Source organism: Trachypithecus francoisi, unplaced genomic scaffold (genome assembly GCF_009764315.1).
Source record: "Trachypithecus francoisi isolate TF-2019V2 unplaced genomic scaffold, Tfra_2.0 Lachesis_group21, whole genome shotgun sequence".
In the NCBI taxonomy this organism is placed as follows: Eukaryota; Metazoa; Chordata; class Mammalia; order Primates; family Cercopithecidae; genus Trachypithecus; species Trachypithecus francoisi.
This window is the reverse complement of record NW_022681467.1, coordinates 44,667,035-44,687,199: the sequence shown is the minus strand read 5'-3', so window position 1 is coordinate 44,687,199 and position 20,165 is coordinate 44,667,035. Positions and strand designations below refer to the sequence as shown.

General features: G+C 40.2%; 1 protein-coding gene across 1 annotated transcript in view; it reads right to left on the bottom strand.

The window, feature by feature from the left end:
* Positions 1-20,165, bottom strand: part of CSE1L (chromosome segregation 1 like) — a 46,773-nt gene that overhangs the window by 6,167 nt on the left and 20,441 nt on the right. The window contains exons 7-19 of the mRNA XM_033186679.1: positions 19,601-19,708; positions 18,133-18,225; positions 15,986-16,153; positions 15,742-15,871; positions 14,237-14,302; positions 13,566-13,768; positions 12,382-12,466; positions 10,859-10,920; positions 5,749-5,885; positions 4,523-4,626; positions 1,837-1,934; positions 551-701; positions 203-411 (exon numbers count right to left, since the gene is read on the bottom strand). Of these exons, the coding sequence (XP_033042570.1) occupies positions 203-411; positions 551-701; positions 1,837-1,934; positions 4,523-4,626; positions 5,749-5,885; positions 10,859-10,920; positions 12,382-12,466; positions 13,566-13,768; positions 14,237-14,302; positions 15,742-15,871; positions 15,986-16,153; positions 18,133-18,225; positions 19,601-19,708 (1,614 nt within the window). The remainder of the gene's footprint in view (positions 1-202; positions 412-550; positions 702-1,836; positions 1,935-4,522; positions 4,627-5,748; positions 5,886-10,858; positions 10,921-12,381; positions 12,467-13,565; positions 13,769-14,236; positions 14,303-15,741; positions 15,872-15,985; positions 16,154-18,132; positions 18,226-19,600; positions 19,709-20,165) is intronic.

The window sequence follows — 20,165 nt, the reverse complement described above, 5'->3', positions numbered from 1 at the left end:
AGATAGGTCTCACCATGTTGCTCAGGCTGGTCTTAAATTCCTTGGCTCAAGGGATCCTTCCACTAGAGGCTCCCAAAGTGGTGGGCTTGAGCCACTGCCCCCAGCCTTAAATTTATTTTAAATAAAAAAATTCCAAACATCTGCCATCCCCAGTTTCTCCAAGCTACTTTATAAAATTACAGTTATATCAAACCTGACTCACAATTTTGTCAGCTGCAGCACTTGCTATTGTGTTTGAACCGCGTTCTAAGAATGCTTGGAGAAGCCTCACTAGAGCAGGAATATTTCCTGTTCTTTCCCAAAGCACTGGCTGAAGGAGATGAGGAAATAAGGCCATATAGGAAGACGGGATGTCATTTTTGTGTGTTTCCAGAAGCAAAGACATCACTTGAAAGACGTATGGAATAAATTCTGTTGATAAAATAAAAACAGAGCTGTGAGCTTCAGAAGGAATGGCTGACACAAAAGGCCCACATCGCTTAGGCAGGCTGCATTTTATAGCAATGTTAATTTCATTCCATTACAAAGAAAATAATTTTCATTAACTTACCTTGCACATCATTTTGTAAGATTTCAGTAAACACCAAAAACAAAGCCTCCTCAAAATTTACAACAGCAGCAGGGTTAGCTTTGCAAGTTATTCTTATGGATAAACATATTGCTTCAAACATGTAGTGATTAAAGTGAGGTTTGCTTGGGTTCTGAAATTAAAAAAAAAAAAAAAAGCCAATTATGCTAATAATCCACACTTAACCTTTATAAAACACATTTAAAATGAGGCCATCTTATTTTTTAAAAATCAAAATTAAGAAAAAAACACCAATTACAACAATCTAGTACTTGTTCATTTGAATTTTTTTTAATGGCCCAAAGTCCACTATGAAAAAAATACTTCAGAGTTAACAGAGTTGCTTATACAAACCTCAGCTCCCAGAGCTGTAAGTAACTTGTTTTAAACCCATGTGCCCTTGCAGAGAAGAAATACTAAGTCCTAGTAATGCCACCAGCCTTAACTTCTGTGGGCCGCAATGTCTATGTCTACTGAGTGATGATCCCCCAAATGAGTAGTTTTTTTATGTTCTTTTTAAGCAACAAAACCCCATTTTTCTTTAAACAAGCTCTTCGAAGGCTATTAGCATACAAATCTGACTTGATCAGAACATGAGATTGTATACATATGGGAGGTGGAGACTTGGGTTCCCTTCCCCCTCCATCCCTCAAGGCCCTAAGTAATCCAAAGACCCTTACTCAGTTGAACAATAATCACTCTGTTCTCCAAAATCCTTCCAACACTTCCTATGAATTGATCTAATTATCATAAGATCAAGAATAGCATCTAAAAAGGAATTGTCAGCCTTAAACTGATTTTTTATTTTCTAAAACAGTGTTAATAAACATGAATCTAAGTATCTGTAAAATTTTGATCAAAGAGTAAACTTTCCTTTTGAGAAATAAGAGTAAGGAAGAAAACACAAAGGAATTTTAATCATCATTTCATGGAAGTCCAGATAGCCTCTTTTATATCCATTTAGTGCAAAGCCTACTTAACTCTAAGGTAATTCTGGATCGTCTGCACTTTCTTTTTCTACAATAAACATGTTACTTTTGTAATGAGAATGAAAATGTATTCAAGCTTCTAGCATACACTTAAAGGTGACTGCTATTATGTCTCCAGTCTAGCAGCATGCCCACACTTTCAGAAAAGTACATTAGCGGCTCATCAGTAAGAATTCATAGACCTTCTCTAAAGCTTCACGTAGTGCCAAAGAGTTCTGAGGCCCAAACAGTTTGGAGCAAATAAAAAAGGAACCCCACTTTCAAAATTGGCTCTATTACCTTACTAACAGCTAATAGCTTCTGTGTAAGCTGAGTGATGAGAGTAGGGATGTAGGGGATTATGGCTTCTTGTAGGAGAGAAAAACTTCTCATGATAGCTGTAAAATATAAAAACAGCAAAAACAAATAGAGTTTAGTTAAACTTCAGAATAAGAGAGCGACTGGGGGGAAAAGCGCACTAATTCATCAACTAAATTTTAAGATGCTTAGACAACCCCAAGATAGCTCTCTACATTTAAAAATAATCTAAATTTCCCTTCCTTTTAAAATTAGGACAGGGGTTGGCAACAAAATTTAGCTGAGAAATAAGTATTTCTAGAAGGCTCAAGGTTTAAAAAATGATGAACTAAAGAGGCTAAGAGGAGGAAACAGTGAGCTGACATGAATGGAGCAGGTGAGTCTGAGAGAACTGTTTGGGGGTCTCTTTCTCTTAGAAATCAGTAGCAGAGGTCATGCTTGGTGGCTCACACCTATAACCCCAGCACTTTGGGAGGCCAAGGCTGGCGGATCACTTGAGGCCAGAGTTTGAGACCAACCTGGCCAACATGGAGAAACTCATCTCTATTAAAAATAGCAAAATTAACCAGGTATGTGGTGCACGTCTGTAGTCCCAGCCACTTGGGAGGCTGAGGTGTGAGAATCACCTGAACCTGGGAAGTGGAGGTTGCAGTGAGCCAAGATCATGCCACTGCACTCCAGCCTGGCAGACAGAGCGAGACTCTCTCTCAAAAAAAAAAAAAAGAAAAGAAAAAAAGAAATCAGTATCAGAAAATGTTTAGCCCTAGCATAAAGGAAACATGATCTCACACTACAGGAAACTGAAAGAGAAAACTGCCTACCCACCTCACTCAAAAAAAAAGGGAGATTAGGAGCCTTAAAAAATTCTAAAAATACATATAAAGCCACAGAGTCCAAACTGCAAAAATATTGCTCAAAAGTAAGAGCATAAATGGGTTAAAAATAGGAAGCGTGGGGGAAAAAGAAATTTGTCAGCTAAAAATGTATGAAAGCTCTTTCCACAAATAACATTTCCAAAATAAATGTTTACTAAGCAGAGCCCCAAATACATGCCAGGTAGAAAGGATAGAAAGCCATCTGCTCTTGCCTCCTGAACTGTGCACACAATGTTTCCTCTTCTACCAGAGCCAAAGACTCATCCATCCTTCAACAGATTGCTACCTATCCCTCACACCTAACATTCGGTTAGGTCGCATCTCAGCTTAGACATCACTTCCTAGAGAAAATCTTTCCCTGACCTGGGTTAAAAGGGTTAGAGGATAAATTGGTGCTCCTCCACTAGGCTGGCGCACAATTATTTCATTCACTCATACAGCTGTACAGAGAAGGTATTACATACTGTGTATACTTACATACCCTAAAAACACAGTAATGAAGACCACAAACTAGTTGGCTTCATAGAAATGGACATCAAGGCTGGGCACAGTGGCTCACACCTGAAATCTCAGCACTTTGGGAGGCCAAGGCGGGTGAATCACCTGAGGTTGGGAGCTCGAGACCAGCCTGACCAACATGCAGAAACCCCGTCTCTACTAAAAATCCAAAATTAGCTGGGCGTGGTGGCACATGCCTATAATCCCAGCTACTCAGGAGGCTGAAGAAGGCGAATTGCTTGAACCCAGGAGGGTGAGGCTGCAGTGAGCTGAGATTGCGCCATTGCACACCAGCCTGGGCAACAAGAGTGAAACTCTATCTCAAAAAAAAAAAAAAAGACATTAAACAGCAGTAATTACACATCATTGTTGGGGGAAGGACAGTGTTGGAAACATACACCCAGACACACATATCCACTCTAGGATTTCTGATCCAGACTGGAAGGATCAGGGAGTTTCTCTGAAAAGTGCTTCCTATGACCCAATGTGGTAGGCTTTTGGGATGCAACAGTGAAAAACAGTGAGACTGTCTCTCAATTCAGAGCTGGCACCAGGACACCCAACTAATGTAGTGCCTGGTGGATGGATACACCGGCCTCTGGATGCATACAGCTGCCTGTGTCCTTGGCAGTATGTAAGAAGACGATTTGTATAGAGTCTACCACAGGCACCCACATTTTGCCCCTATCAAGATGAACATGCAGTTGATAAATGTTGCATGATCTCTTCTTTGCCTTAAAGAAATTCAGTCTAGGGAAGAAAAAAAGGGCTTTGCTACATTTTCTGTAACGAGAGGTTCCATATCAAATTAAGATTACTGTTGGTCAGGTGCAGTGGCCTCTAATCCCAGCACTTTGGGAGGCTGAGGCAGGCAGATATTTGAGATCAGGAGTTTGAGACCAGCCTGGCCAATATGGCAAAACCCTGTCTCTATTAAAAATACAAAAATTAGCCGGGCATGGTGGGGCGCGCCTGTAATCCCAGTTACTCAGCAGGGTGAGGCAGAAGAATCACTTGAACCCAGAAGGGAGAGGTGGCAGTGAGCTGAGATCAAGCCATTGCACTCCAGCCTGGGCAATGGAGCAAGACTCTGTCTCAAAAAAAAAAAAAAAAAAAATTACTATCAACAGTAAACAAGATAATGTTTTTCATTTTGAAATACCTAAACTAACTTACTCCTTGGTAAACATTATCTGGTTCATAGACTGTATAACCTGAAGTATAACTCAGGTTATACTTACCCTTACAATCTGAGATTAGATACCTGTAGTCTGCACACCAGGGAAACAGCCTACCTTTCATAATATATTCATTTTCTGAAGAGCCAGGAAGTGTGAGAGCTTTGAAAAGGTTTGTTAGCAGAATCTCAACAAACGGTGCGATTTCTGCAGCTGTAAAGCTATAGATGAAAAAACAGCTTTCAGTCACTACCAACTCTTGAGCTTGTCACTGCGGATTACCCTTGGCAACCACTATGTCACCCTTCTCAGCATAAAACTGAGCCATCTCCCACCACTGACAACTGATAGATAGTTTAGGAAAATAATTTTTTTACATGTGCTCATGTTAAGCTCCTAAGAAGGCACATCGAGAACCAAACACAACTGAACCAAAAAGCCAGCTAAACCCAACAACATCTAAAGTTGCAACAGTTGTCCCTGGTTTGTATCTATTACCACTGAGAACAGAACTCAGAATCTCAGGGGTCTCCATCATTTATTTATTTATTTATTTTTTGGAGGTGGAGCAAGATTCAGAACTATTTTCTGTATAAATTCTGGGCCTGAAGATAGGTACTGGCTTGACTCACCTCAAAGGATGTCCTTTCTACTCTTAATTGGCCACTGAGAGTATCTGTACTTCAAGTTCTTGATGAAGGAAAGAACTGTTTTCCATCTCTTACCCAAAGCTTAATTTCAAGAAATAATACTGTTGAATAGTGGCCTGAAAGACAGGCAGACCATCCATTCCTCTCTATTTCATCCTTAGTTCAGGCCAGAAGAGCTATTTTCTTGGCCCCTAGTGAATTACTTTCATTCGGTTAGGTCATATCTCAGAAATAAGTGACATTATGCAAATAGCCACATGAAAATAACTGTTACATGATGTTGCTGAGAACACCACTACTACTATTGTACAGTATCCTCTGCTTTAATTTTAATCTCATAGACACTGTGAAAATTTTAACTCCCCAAGTTTCCCTCTTTGCCTTGGCTGCTAAGAGACTCCAAATAAAATCTGGAATTTCTTTAACTACTATATAGGATCCTTTGACACACATTTCTGTTTGTTAACTTTATTCCAGTTACTTTCCTCGGCTCCAGTTTATTTAATTGTATTGTCATAATGCAGCTATTTTGGTAAGCAGCCTCAAATCCTTTTAGAATGAGAGAGTATAAATGAATAAAAAGCAGACATTTGTTTTCCTGCTAGTGAAATTATGAAAACATTCAGAGATATCTTTGACCAGCATAGTACAGCCCCTATCCCAGGCTAAAAAACTTTAGAATAAAATACTCACAGAGTGGCATTGTTAGGCCCTCGCATAGTAAAGAGTCGTTCAAGAGCATGAGCTGCATAAGTATGAACAACAATACTTTCAGCTTGAAGATGATTAATCAAGAGAGGAATCGAGACTAAAAGATGCTCTTTTGGCACCTAAAAAACACAATAATATACATGCTCTAAATGCAATGATTCCATATTTGGGTAAAAGACAATTGGAAGAGGAGGGCTTGTTGATTTAAACAATTTGCTATTTTTAAGCTCTAATAGATGATGCTGCCCAGAAATCAAAACTTTTACTTGCACATAATGGTTCAATTTCCACTTTCTAAATTCTCCTTTTCAGAGCACAAAACTATGAGGATAACATCTTGTAGAAAAATCAACATACCACAGAATAATATCACAGAGAAGCAGACTAAGATTTCACCAAACTTAAGAATTATCACTAGCAGATATTTCTGAAAAAGTTATTTAACCTTTTTGTGTCTCATTTTTTGTTCTCTCCCCACCCCCAAAAAGCAATAAATATAAGAACAATCTTCATTAAAAACCTCTAAATTTGAAATATTCGTTAGTCTAAACTAGAAAAGCCTGCTGGGTATCATGGTTCATTCCTGTCTGTAATCCCAATACTTTGGGAAACCAAGGTAGAACAATCGCTTAAGCCCAGGAGCTCAAGATCAGCCTGGGCAAGATAGCGAGACCCCATCTCTATTTAAAAAAAAAATAAATAAATAATTAGCTGGGCATGGTGAATTCCTGTAGTCCCAACTACTTGAGAGGCTGACGTAGGTGGATCATTTTAGTTACTAAATGAATAACTCAAAAACGATGTTAAGCACAAACAGTCATGATGTAGCAGGGTATTGTGGAGCGTGCCCGTAATCCCATCAACTAGGGAGGTTAAGGCAGGAGGATCGCTTGAGTCCAGAATTTCCTGGCTGAGGTAAGCTATGATCGCACCACTGTACTCCAGCCTGGGTAACAGAGCAAGACCCCATTATCAAAATAAAACAGAAAAGGCTGGGCGCGGTGGCTCACGCTTGTAATCCCAACACTTTGGGAGGCCAAGGAGGGTGGATCACGAGGTCAGGAGATCAAGAACATCCTGGCTAACATGGTGAAACTCCGTCTCTACTAAAAAATACAAAAAAAAATTAGCCGGGCGTGGTAGCAGTCGCCTGTAGTCCTAGCTACTCAGGAGGCTGAGGCAGGAGAATGGCGTGAACCTGGGAGGCGGAGCTTGCAGTGAGCTGAGATCGTGCCACTGCACTCCAGCCTGAGCAACAGAGCGAAGACTCTGTCTTTAAAAAAAAAAAAAAAAAGAAACCCACGGTATGATGTCATTTATATAAACAAAAATTTAAAACCTAGGCCAGGCGTGGTGAATCATGACTGTAATCCCAGCACTTTGGGAGGCCGAGGCGGGTGGATCACCTGAGGTCAGGAGTTCGAGACTAGCCTGGCCAAGATAGCGAAACCCTGTCTCTATCAAAAATTGGTGGGCACCTGCAGTTCCAGCTACTTGGGAGGCTAAGGCAGGAGAATGGCTTGAACCTTGGCAAGAGAGCACAACTCCATCTAAAAACAAAAAAAATTAAAACCTACAGAATACTAAATAATTTTTGCAGAAACATAAACACGTAGTGAAAGTATAAGAAAAGCACTTACATGGGTGTGAAATACACTGAATTCATGACAGTAATTACCTACAGAGAGAAAGGGACTGACTGGGCAGGGAGCACCTGGAGTACCTCCACTGTATATGTATGTATAAATAAATACGGCCTGGAGTTTTAAGATTTGTGAGGATTATTTCAGTAATCATCATATTGTTTTACTCCTGCTTGTGTGTTTACAATATTTTGCAAGATTGCACCACTGTTACTGGGCAAAGACATCAAAGGAATAAGATGACTGCACATTTTGATTTTTTTCTCAGTACAATTAAAGTGACCTAGGCGTTAAGAATCAGAAGAAAAACTACACGTTTAAATTAAGACCAACAATCAGATAGAAAAATGAGCAAAAGAATATGAATTCACAGTTCACAGAAAAGAAATGAAAATGGACCCTTCAAATGGAAAGGTGCTTAACTGAACTAAAAATAAGACAAATATAAATTAAAACTGCAATGAGATACCATTTAAGATTGGCAAAATTCCAACACACTCTAACTGGGGAAGCAGATATTCTCTATTGTTTTTCTCAATTAATTTTTTAAAAGTAATGCAATATAGCTGGGCGTGGTGGCACATGCCTGGGTTCCAGCTACTCGGGAGGCTGAAGTGGAAGGACTGCTTGAGCCCAGGAGTTCAAGGCTGCAGTGAGCTGTGGTCATGTCACTGCACTCCAGCCTGGGCGACAGAATGAGACTGTGTTTCAAAAAATAAAGAAATGGGCCGGGCGTGGGTAGCTCACGCCTATAATCCCAGCACTTTCAGGGGCCGAGGCGGCGGTGGATCACCTGAGGTCAGGAGTTTGAGTACAGCCTGGCCAACATGGTGAAACCCCGTCTCTTCTAACAATACAAAAATTAGCTGGGCATGGTGGCAGGAACCTGTAATCCCAGCTACTCAGGAGGCTGAGGCAGGAGAATCGCGTGAACTGGGAGGCGGAGGCTGCAGTGAGCCGAGATCATACCACTGCACTCTAGCTTGGGCAACAGAGCGCGACTACCTCTCGGAAAAAAAAAAAAAAAGGAAGAAAGAAAAATAAAGAAAAGAGAAAAGAAAAGAAGGAAAGAATAAGTAAAAAACATAAAAAATTAGCCAGGTGGTGTGGCACACACCTATAGTCTTGGCTACTCAGGGAGGCTTAGGCAAAAGCATCGCTTGAACCTACAAGTTCAAGGCTGCAGTGAGCTATGATCGCAGTAGTGCACTCTAGACTGGGCGACAGTGAGACCTTGTCTCAAAAATAAATGAATAAAGCCGGGCACGGTGGCTAACACCTGTAATCCTAGCACTTTGGGGGGCTGAGGCAGGCGAATTGCTTGAGATCAGGAGTTCGAGACCAGCCTGACCAACATGGAGAAACCCTGTCTCTACTAAAAATATAAAATTAGCCGGGCATGGTGGCGGATGCCTGTAATCCCAGCTCTCGGAGGCTGAGGCAAGAGAATTGCTTGACCCCAGGAGGCGGACGTTGCAGTGAGCCGAGATCGTGCCATTGCACTCCAGCCTGGGCAACAAGAGTGAAACTCCGTTTCCAAAAAAAAAAAAATTAGAATAAAACAAAAAAAAGGGCAAAATTTATATTATGTAAAGTATATCTCAATTTTTAAAATGCTACTTAAAAAATGTTGACAATGTAACGTTCTTCATCTGAATCCACTGATCACTCTTAACATCATTAGAAATGGATAACCAAGGGCCAAGTGTGTTGCCGGATGCCTGTAGTCCCAGCTATTTGGGAGGCTGAGGCAGAAGAATGGCGTGAACCCAAGAGGTGGAGCTTGCAGTGAGCCAAAATGAAAAAAAAAAAAGACAACCAGATATTGTGTATATCCTGATAAAATGAAACAGAAAGTGTACCTATGATGCTTTCCTGTGTCACCCCCAACCAAGGAATCTAAGTCTAATCAAGTCCCCAGATTTACCGATATAGAAAATATGGGGACTAGAGGGACAACATAAACTACAGGAGACCCTCGAACAACACAGGTTTGACTCTTGCTCTGTTGTCCAGGCTGGAATGCAATGGCATGATCTTGGCTCACTGCAACCCCCGCCTCCTAGGTTCAAGTGATTCTCATGCCTCAGCCTTCCAAGTAGCTAGGATTGCAGGCGTGTGCCACCATACACAGCTAGTTTTTGCATTTTTAGTAGAGATGGGGTTTTGTCATGTTGGCTAAAGTGGTCTCAAACTCCTGACCTCAAATGATCTGTCTGCCTCAGCCTCTCAAAGTGCTGGGATTATGGGCACAAGCCGCTGTGCCTGGCTGGATTTGTTTTAGACCAAATGCAAATAGAAAACACGGTATTCCCGGGATGCAAAATCTGTATATGGGAGGCTGGCTTTTCATATATGAGGATTCTGCAGGGCCAAATTGTGGGACTTAAATATGCATGAACTTTGGGATATTCAGGGGTCCTGGAACCAATACCCCTTGCATACTGAGGGATGACTATATACCATTAGGATTCAATCAGCCAAAAGTAAAATGCGAGAAACTCTCTAAGATAAATGAGTGTTTTCTCCAACAACAAGCATAAGAAAGAGTAGAGGCCAGGTGCAGTGGCTCACGGCTGTAATCCTAGCACTTTGGGAGGCCAAGGCCGGTGGATCACCTGAGGTCAGGAGTTTGAGACCAGCCTGGCCAACATGGGGAAACCCCATCTCTACTAAAAATACAAAAAATTAGCCAGGCGTGGTGACAGATGCCTGTAATCCCAGCTACTAGGGAGGCTGAGGCAGGAGAATTGCTTGAACCCGGAAGGCAGAGGTTACAGTGAGCCAAGATCACACCACTGCATTCCAGCTTGGGTGACAGAGCGAGATCCATCTCAATCAATCAATCAATCAATCAATAAAGGAAAGGAAAGGAAGGCAGTTGGGTGCGGTGGCTCATGCCTGTAATTCCAGCACTTTGGGAGGCCGAGGTGGCCAGATCGCCTGAGGTCAGGAGTTTGAGACCAGCCTGGCCAACATGGGGAAACCCTGTCTCTACTAAAAATACAAAAGATTAGCCAGGTGTGGTGGCAGGTGTCTGTAATCCCAGCTATTCGGGAAGCTGAGACAGGAGAATCATGTGAACTCAGGAGGTAGAGGTTGCAGTGAGCCAAGATGGTGCCACTGCACTCCAGCCTGGGTGACAGAATGAGACTCCATCTCAAACAAAAAGCGGGAGAGAAGGACCTCTCTGTTGTAAATTAAGAGACTTAAGACACAATCAACTGTAAGCAATGTGTGGACACTATCTAGATCCCAATTCTATTACTGTAATTGCAAAAAGACATCTGAGGAAAATTAAGCATGGTCTGAAATTCTAAGTTATAAAGAAATCACTGTTAATTTTGTTAGATGTGGATATAAAATGACTGCACAGTAGACAAGAAGGTGGTACATAATAAAACTCTTAAAGAGATTAAGCGGCATGTAACAAATAAAAAGCTACTTACTTGATTTCTAAAAATCATAATATATTTGATACCGTCAGCTTTAAGGACAGGAAATTCATTCACTATTTAAAAAAACAGAAAGCCATAGTTAGGTGGTAAGGATCATTACTTCCAAATTAGTGATATCATCAGAGTTACAAAAAAATGATAAAATGTCAAGTAATTAAAGCACAGTTAATTATATAATGATTTACTGTTTAGCCATTAATTTTGGTAGGATTATAAATAATTTTATTTTTCCTCATGCCTGTTTCATGACAAAGGAACATATATTATATAATTGAGTAAAAATGAGCTGGACCATGCATCAGTGAGCATAATCTACCTACATTCGCAGAAGTGAAGCTATTCTGAATTAGAAACATGTCTCTCTAGCTGGAATTTGCTTTACATTATTCCAGTGGTAGGGAAATAAATGAAAGGAATAGATCACTAAATGTAATAATTCTTGAAGCTAGATGATAGTCACATGGGAGCTCATTACAATATTCTCTTCACCTTTGGGTGTATATACATTTCCCACATTAAAAGTTTGTTTTTTTTTTTTAAAGAATATATCTGAATCTAGATGAATACATTCATAAACATCAGAAACTATCCTTAATTTTTTTTTTTTTGAGACAGAGTCTTGCTCTGTCTCCCAGGCCACAGTGCAGTGGCACAATCTCGGCTCACTGCAACCCCCGCCTAGCGATTCTCCTGTCTCAGCCTCCCGAGTAGCTGGGATTACAGGCATGTGCCATCCGGCTAGTTTTTGTATTTTTAGTAGAGACGGGGTTTCACCATTTTGGCCAGGTTGGTCTCGATCTCTTGACCTCATGATCCGCCCACCTCGGCCTCCCAAAGTGCTGGGATTACAAGGGTGAGCCACTGCACCCAGCCAAAAGATATCCTTAATATTTATCAATTTTCTAGTTCTTTGAACTGTACTCCAATTTTTAAGAATTCATTTTTCAAATAAAAAAGGAAGCCAATGTATAATTATTTATACACTAGGTAGCAAAATTGAGTTACAGTTTAGTTGTACTTACTCCTATTTTCTTCCTAATCAAGCAATATTTTATCAATAATTAATTTCACATGGACAAGATCAGGGAACCCATTTGAGATTTTATTCAATAAAAGAAATAATAGGCAGGGCATGGAGGCTCATGCCTGCAATCCTAGCACTTTGAGAGGCTGACGCAGGTGGATCACCTGAGGTCAGGAGTTCAACACCAGCCTGGCCAACATGGGGAAACCCCGTCTCTACTAAAAATACAAAAATTAGCCAGGCGTGGTGGTATGTGCCTGTAGTCCCAGCTGCTTGGGAAGCTGAGGCAGGAGAATAATTTGAACCCAGGAGGCAGGGGTTGCAGTGAGTGGAAACCACGCCACCGCACTCCAGCCTGGGTAAGAGTGAGACACTATCTCAAAAGAAAAGAAAAAAAAAGAATGAATGGGAACAAGGATAGGAAGCCATGTTTTTAATTGCAGATATAGTGTGGTAAGCTGTAAAAAAAAGCAAGACTTTCACAACTCACCATTAGCTGATTTTAAATCAGGGAGGATGTGATTCACAAAGAACTCAGTTAGGTTTACAAGTTCATTTGCTTGTGTAATTCCATGCTGAAAAGCAAATTCATAACATGGTAAAATAACAAAATACCTGTATATATCTACATTAGAAATTTAAGCAAGTTTAGAAAACCACATTAAAAATGGAGATGAACACTTCAAAACACAAACTGCTTATGTATAAAATGAGACTGTACTGGCTGCGTAGAGGAGCTCACGGCTGTAATCTTAACACTTCGGGAGGCTGAGGCGGGTGGATCACTTGAAGTCAGGAGTTCAAGAACAGCCTGGCCAACACGGCAAAACCCCGTCTCTACTAAAAATACAAAAAATTAGCCAGTGTGGTTACATGCACCTATAATTCTAGCTACTCGGAAGGCTGAGGCACAAGAATTGCTTGAACCCGGGAGGCAGAGGTTGCAGTAAGCTGAGATCTTGCCACTGCATTCCAGCCTGGATGACGTCTCAAAAAAAAAAAAAAAAAAAAAAAAGCACTTCAAAACACAAATTGCTTATGTATAAAATATAAAATAAGACTATACTGTCCAGACATGGTGGCTCACACCTGTATCCCAGCACTCTGGGAGGCAGAGGTGTAAGGATCACATGAAGTCAGGAATTTGAGACTACCCTGGCCAATATGGTAAAATCCTGTCGCTACTAAAAATACAAAAATTAGCCAGGTGTGGTGGTGCACACTTATAATCCCAGTTACTTGGGAGGCTGAGGCAGGAGAGTCACTCGAACTCGGGAGGTGGAGGTTGCAGTGAGCTGAGATCGCGCCATTGCACTCCAGCTTGGTGACAAAGCGAGACTCTGTCTCAAAAAAGTAAAAATGTAAAATAAGACTATACTAATAGACAAACTTTCCAAAATTAAAGAACAGCTAAGTTTAAGTTAAGCATATTTTATACAGCGGATCTCAGCTAAGGTAACAAGTGGGGCATTATCAATTTTCTGGTCTATAAGAAACTTAAGTGCTCAATACATCAACATAAAGCCATCTTCAGAGATTATATAAATCTTAAATCAGAATTAATAGGTTATCTGGCAGAGTAGGCTCTATTATCAGAGATGTTATTTCTTTTTGACTTGTGTGGGTGTCACTGATGTCTGGTTTTAGAAACAAAACCACATTAAAACTATTTACCTTCTGTGTTTGGGCTTTTGATGCCAAAGATGTCACTAGGTAGATGGCTGCATCTTTGTGTTTCCAGTTGACAGATGGATTTTTTGCATATTCCTGCAGCATGGAATTAACATAACCAGAGAAGATTCCTGTCACGGGTCCCTCAAAAAACTTGCATAATCCTCGTACCAGATCACAAGCAGCCCTGCGTCTAGTATCAATATCTATGAAATGAAAAGAAAATATATTATGGGGAAAAAAAACAACTAACAACAAACTGACCCAATTTATAAGAAAACAAATTGCCTGGAATAATTTGGCTATGATTGTAGAAAGAAAAAAAAAAGAACAAAACACAAACGGCCACCCAATAGCTATCAGCAACACAAACAATGAAAAAAAAAATCCCCCAAGAAATACAAAATCAAAATGAAACTAAAGAGGTCACAGAATCACAGAATTTTGATAAATACTAACTATGTAAGAATAGACATATGATTCAACTTTTGATACTTTCATGCAGGTCATATAAGAGCTTTTTAAGACAAGCTGAAGAAGGACAACAGTTCTCAATGAAAGCCAGCTGAAAAAACACTCTTATTCTCAATCCCACTTCTCCCATTTACTAGAAAGAGAACCACCTTAAAACTGGCTTGCAAAAAGACTAGTAACTAAAAAACCAAGATACACACCAGATCCTTCCAAATCTCTCCTTATGTACTCCTCAGAATTATCTTCAAATGCTTCTTCATCAGCAGCTACAAGGAGAGATATTTCAGATAACACTCCAAAAGACGTCACTGTACTTTACAGCTGAGAATGCAGAAGAGTATGTAGAACTGCCTTGTTCTACAGCAAAGAATTCTTTCCCATCAGATGACTACTTCATATACTCTTAATCATTATCTAGAGCAGCAAATGCTACCCTGAAAGGTGAGGTATTAGGTAATTCACACAACTGTGAGACAGGCTCACTTGTTCTAATGTGACAATTTCCCCAGAATTGGATTACACCTGCAACTGTCAAAAATGTTAGGGATCAATATCAGAATGCCAGCTTTAAATTTCACCAAATAAGATTAAAAAACCAACAACCTAATTTTAATCACTATTATTTCATTAAAGTCATTTCAACAACAAATAAGTAGAGTGGACAATGTCAGATCTGGCCGGCATGGTGGCTCATGCGTATAACCTAGCACTTTGGGAGGCTGAAATGGGAAGATCGCTTGAGGCCAGGAGTTTAAGACCAGCCTGGTCAACACAGAGAGACCTCATCTTTATTAAATTTATCATATAAATTTAAAAAAATAAAAATCTGTCTACACACACACACACACACACACACACACAGACACACACTTTGGAGAGAGGGTCTCGCTCTGTCACCCAGGCTGGAGTGCAGTTGTGTGATCATGTCTCACTGCAGCCTCCACCTCCTGGGCTCAAGCAAAACTCCCACCTAAGCCACTTGAGTACCTGGGACCACAGGCACATGCCACTATACCCAACTAATTTATTTCTTGTAGAGATAAGGTTTTGCCATTTTGGCCAGGCTGGTCTTGAACTCCTGGGCTCAAGTGTTCCTCCCACCTCAGCCTCCCAAAGTGCTGGGATTAAAGGTATGGGCCACCACACCCAGCCAGATGATTTATCCTTTAAATATATTTTTATGAAAACACAACAGGAAATAAAATCTCATGCTATATTGTCCTTAATTTCCTTATTTTGTTCTAGACATAATTTGAGAACCACTGATCTAATAACTATTTTGATATAAAACACAATCCTGGCCGGGCATGTTGACTCATGCCTGTAATTCCAGCACCATACGCAGCACTCCACCCTGGGTGACAGAGCAAGACCCCTGTCTCAAATAAATAAATACACAAAGCCAGCTAAAAATTTAGTGAAACAATAAATGAAACAAAATTAAATTATTTCTCTAAATAGAGATTCCAGGTAGCTTATCGTCTTAATGTAAAGGAATTTCTGAAGTCTTATTTAATATTTCCATGAGAAAACCTTCACATGGCACAAGAAAACGCATTACAGATACTACATTTTGTGTCTTGGTTTAGAAAATAAGAAATAAATGATATACAAGTTTTATTCAGTAATAAATGAATTAGACTGAATATATTACAAATAACAAAGACTTAGTAAATTTATACTAATATACTTTTGCCATAATTACCTCTAAATTCCATGTTAGGCACAATAACCTTTTCACAGATACTTGTCAGCGTGTTCTGGTCTTCAAATAGATTCTTATAATGAGGTCTCTCACAAACTGAAGCCAGAAATTGAATTGCATTACTTACCAACTGGAACAAAACACAAAAACAAGAATATTTTTAAAAGCAAAACTCAACAGCTTATTTCTTGGGGGAGATAGGGAGAGAATGTCTTCTAATTATTTTTCTCCACCATCATCTTACCAAATCATATTTAACCTCTTGACCCGTTGTAACTAGTAAATTCCAGATGGCTGTAACAAAACGAGGCAGGTATCGCTGGAATTCCTCATCGTACTTTTGTGCATAGAGTGCAGCATTATCACAAATCTGGGATTTTAAGAGCTCCAATAAGCCGGCTTCCTCTTCATCCTCACATAAAAGAAAACAGAAACTCCAACATACAACTCTAATGCTAACATAAGTAAGAGGAGTAACTGAAATTCCTGAACTAGACTCATTATCAATTAAATCCAAATCAAATCAGTTATTGTAAACTACAGCTATGTCACCATCAATCTTTTCACCAAGTCTTTCAAATAAGTTGCTGAATTACAAAATATTTCCATATTAGATTCAAACAGTATATCCTGGCCTAGTGTAGTGGTTCACGCTGGTAATCTCGGCCCTCTGGGAGGCTGAGGCGGGAGGATGGCTTGAGGCCAGGAGTGTTCTTTTTTTTTTTTTTTTTTTTTTTTTGAGACGGAGTCTTGCTCTGTCGCCCAGGCTGGAGTGCAGTGGCGCGATCTCAGCTCACTGCAAGCTCCGCCTCCCGGGTTCACGCCATTCTCCTGCGTCAGCCTCCCAAGTAGCTGGGACTACAGGTGCCTGCCGTCATGCCCGGGTAATTTTTTTATTTTTCTTTTTTTAGTAGAGACGGGGTTTCACTGTGTTAGCCAGGACAGCCAGGATGGATCCCAAAGTGCTGGGATCACAGGCATGGGCCACTGCGCCCGGCCAAGCCCAGGAGTTTGAGTCTTGCCTGGGCAATACAGCAAGCCCCCAAAATAAAAAAAAATCATCTGGGCATGGTGGCGCACACCCATAGTCCCAGCTAGTTGGGAGGTTGAAGTGGCAGGATCACTTGAGCCCACCCAGGGTGGTTGAAGCTGCACTAAGCCATGATCACGCCACTGCACTCCAGCCTTGGTGACAGAGTGAGACAGGGGAAGACATCAGAGGGAGACCAAAAACCAAAGCCAAAACCAAAACTCCCTCACACTGATTACTCAAGGCATAAATAGGGATGTAAAACGACACAAGGTAGCACATAGTTAACTGGGCAAAAAGGTCCTTGTAAGAATTCTATCCAAAAAATTTCCTTGACACTTTTGTGTGAAGAAAAGTTTTGTTTTCTGAAGTTCTCCCCGCAATGGACTGAAATAATTATTTCATGAGAGCTACATCCTTTAAAGTTCCTATTAATATAGTCAAACTCTGAGACAAAATCTGTTGTACTTCAGAAAGAAATCAAACATGATTTGAATCACCAATTCTAATTTTTAGTTTATTTGGTATTGAAGTATTCTTAATATTTTGTCTTTTGTCTCTTCGGAAAGGTCATAAATATATTAACAAATGAGTAGCACAGAATAAGTGTTGTATGTTTAAATGTACACAGTATAAAACCTGTATCAGAAATCTTTACAAATTACGATCTTTTACCATTTTCTCTCTTTCTTGAGCTGTGGAAAATTTTTTCTTTTTTTGAGACGAGGTCTCCCTGTGTCTCCCAGGCTGGAGTGCAGTAGCATGGTCAAAGCTCTTTGCAGCCTTGCCCTACTGGGCTCAAGGTCAAAGGAGCCTCACAACTAAGCCTCCTGAGTAGCTGTGACCATTAGCATGAGCCAACACGTGTGGCTAATTTTATTTTTATTTTTTGTAGCAATGGCGTCTCCTTACGTTGCCCAGGCTGGTCTTGAACTTCTGGGCTCAAGGGATCCTCCCACACTGGCCTCCCAAAGTGCTGGGATTACAGATGTGAACCACCGGGCCTGGCCAGACGATTTTTAAAAAGGGGCTACCATCAGAGAGTTTTAAGTTTTCTTAGTATCTTCAATGAAAAATAATTTTATTTCATGAAATATCCATAATGTGACTACTTTAAAGCCTCACTTTCAATAATGTAATGAAACAGCCTTACCTGTATACTATGGCTTAAGCCAGGCCCATGGTAAGAGTAATTCTGTATACTGCACATACCAAACATGTAATATCAAATAGAATCAAATATTATTATAGTATTGAAATTTTATCTTTTAACAAAGCAAGAGTAAATAGGTTTCCAGATTGTAGCCAAATAACTCTTAATGAAAGAAAAAGACCACTCAGACAACATTTTAAATACTTACATCAGTTTGTAAAAGCTTATTATCCAATGTTAAGAGAGTATGAAAATTATTCATCCAAGTTTCCATATTATCTTCAAAAAATTCAGGGAGATCCTACAGAATAAACACTGACTTGAAACTTTTGATTAAAATATTAAGAACACTACTTTTATAAGTTCCTTTACCATGTGGACAAACACCATGTAGACAAAACATTTTATACATAGGCTTCACACAAGAATTCTCTGCTCCAGCTACATCTGGCAGCTACATAAATCATTCTGACTTCTGCCTCTGTTTGTATGCTATAAATGATGCCACCTCTAGTTCTTGTCCTAATCTAAATCTTCCTTCAAGGTTCAGCTAAGACTATATGAAGACTTTCCTTACAAAGCTCAAACTCAGTGCATACTAATACATCCCCTTTCTTTTCTGAACTACATTTATTGTAAGATGACCACCAAGGCAGACAAAATTGTCTTATAGTTACTGATTTCTTGTGGCATAGTACTGCCTTCTTAATGAGGGTACAAGTCCCCTAAGGGCAGATTATGCCTCTTTCCTTGGTCTCCCTGCCAGACAAGTTATCAAGAGCTTCATTAAACCTGACTTCTCAGAATTCAGAAGGTGTAAGCAAAAACAGTAGTACTCATTTAAGTAAGAACTTCTCAAACTGCTATCCAGCTGAACACTGATGTGGGGTCCTTTTGGGCTGTTCATCTCCTATTCTAGCTAAAACAACCCAATTTCCTTTTGGGGAATGTTCTCCCTACCACTATGAGTTTATTCATGTTGTGAAGATAAGTCCAGGTACTGGCTACAAACAATGAATGGGCTAGGTCCTCCTTGCATCGCAGTATAGCAACAATCTGTACCAATTAACACCCCTTTCTTGGTCCTGAATCTTGAATTAATGATTAAGAACAGAAAAAATGATTGGAGGCCACTATCTCAGTAGCAGCAGGGTAACTAGGCATTCCCTGCTATAACCCTGTGGCTATGTTTCCTCTGAAATACTACTAGTTCTTACCCCTTTCAAAGTCTGGTACTTCAAGCCTTTTGTCTCCCTCATATGGCTTCCAATACAAGTCCTTTTGTATCAGCTGGACAGCAACCCCTAACCAAAACATGATTCCCCAAATGTTAATACCCATATAAATGAACGAAAGAGGAAGGCCTCAGAAATCTAGCTTCTTAATGCTGTCAGTAAAACAGTGTACAGGGTGACTCTCCAAGAATGAGTTAGGACGGGGGGTTTTGCTAACCTACCAGACACAAAAGAATACTGCTTTTTTCCATGAAACATCTCATTAGCATCTGTAGGAACTATATCGTAAAACAGAAGACTATAGATAAATAGGAGGAGTCAGAAAAAACCTTTTCTTTTAGAAAAATCAATGCTGGCAAAAAAGTCTCATCAAATAGAAAGAAAACTCTCTATTTAACATCGAAGAGTAAGAACCAAAAGCAAGAAATCAAATTAACTTACCTGAAAGTTTAAACTGTAGAACAATTTTGAGATCAGGATCAGAGAAGAAAACAGAATCCTCAGGGCAGAGGCATCATTTGCATGGGTACTGCAAAGTTCAATAGTGGCCTTGGAAAGGAATTTAGCAACACCGTTTTAGTGCATCGTAAACCCAGCATGCTGATCTTAGTGAAATAGCCTTGCACTAAGCTGAGACTATTCATATTTCTTCTCCAAAGTTTGGTTTTTATTTACTTTTTTGAGACGGAGTCTCGTTCTGCACCCAGGATGGAGCGCAGTGGCACAATCTTGGCTCACTGCAAGCTCCGCCTCCTGAGTTCACACCATCCTCCTGCCTCAGCCTCCCAAGTAGCTGGGACTACAGGCGCCCGCCACCACGGTCGGCAATTTTTTTGTATTTTTAGTAGAGATGGGGTTTTACCATGTTAGCCAGGGTGGTCTCGATCTCCTGACCTCATGATCTGCCCGCCTCAGCCTCTCAAAGTGCTGGAATTACAGGCGTGAGCCACCATGCATGGCCTTGGCTTTTAAATAATATACAGTCACTTGAGAGATTGTGAGTAAT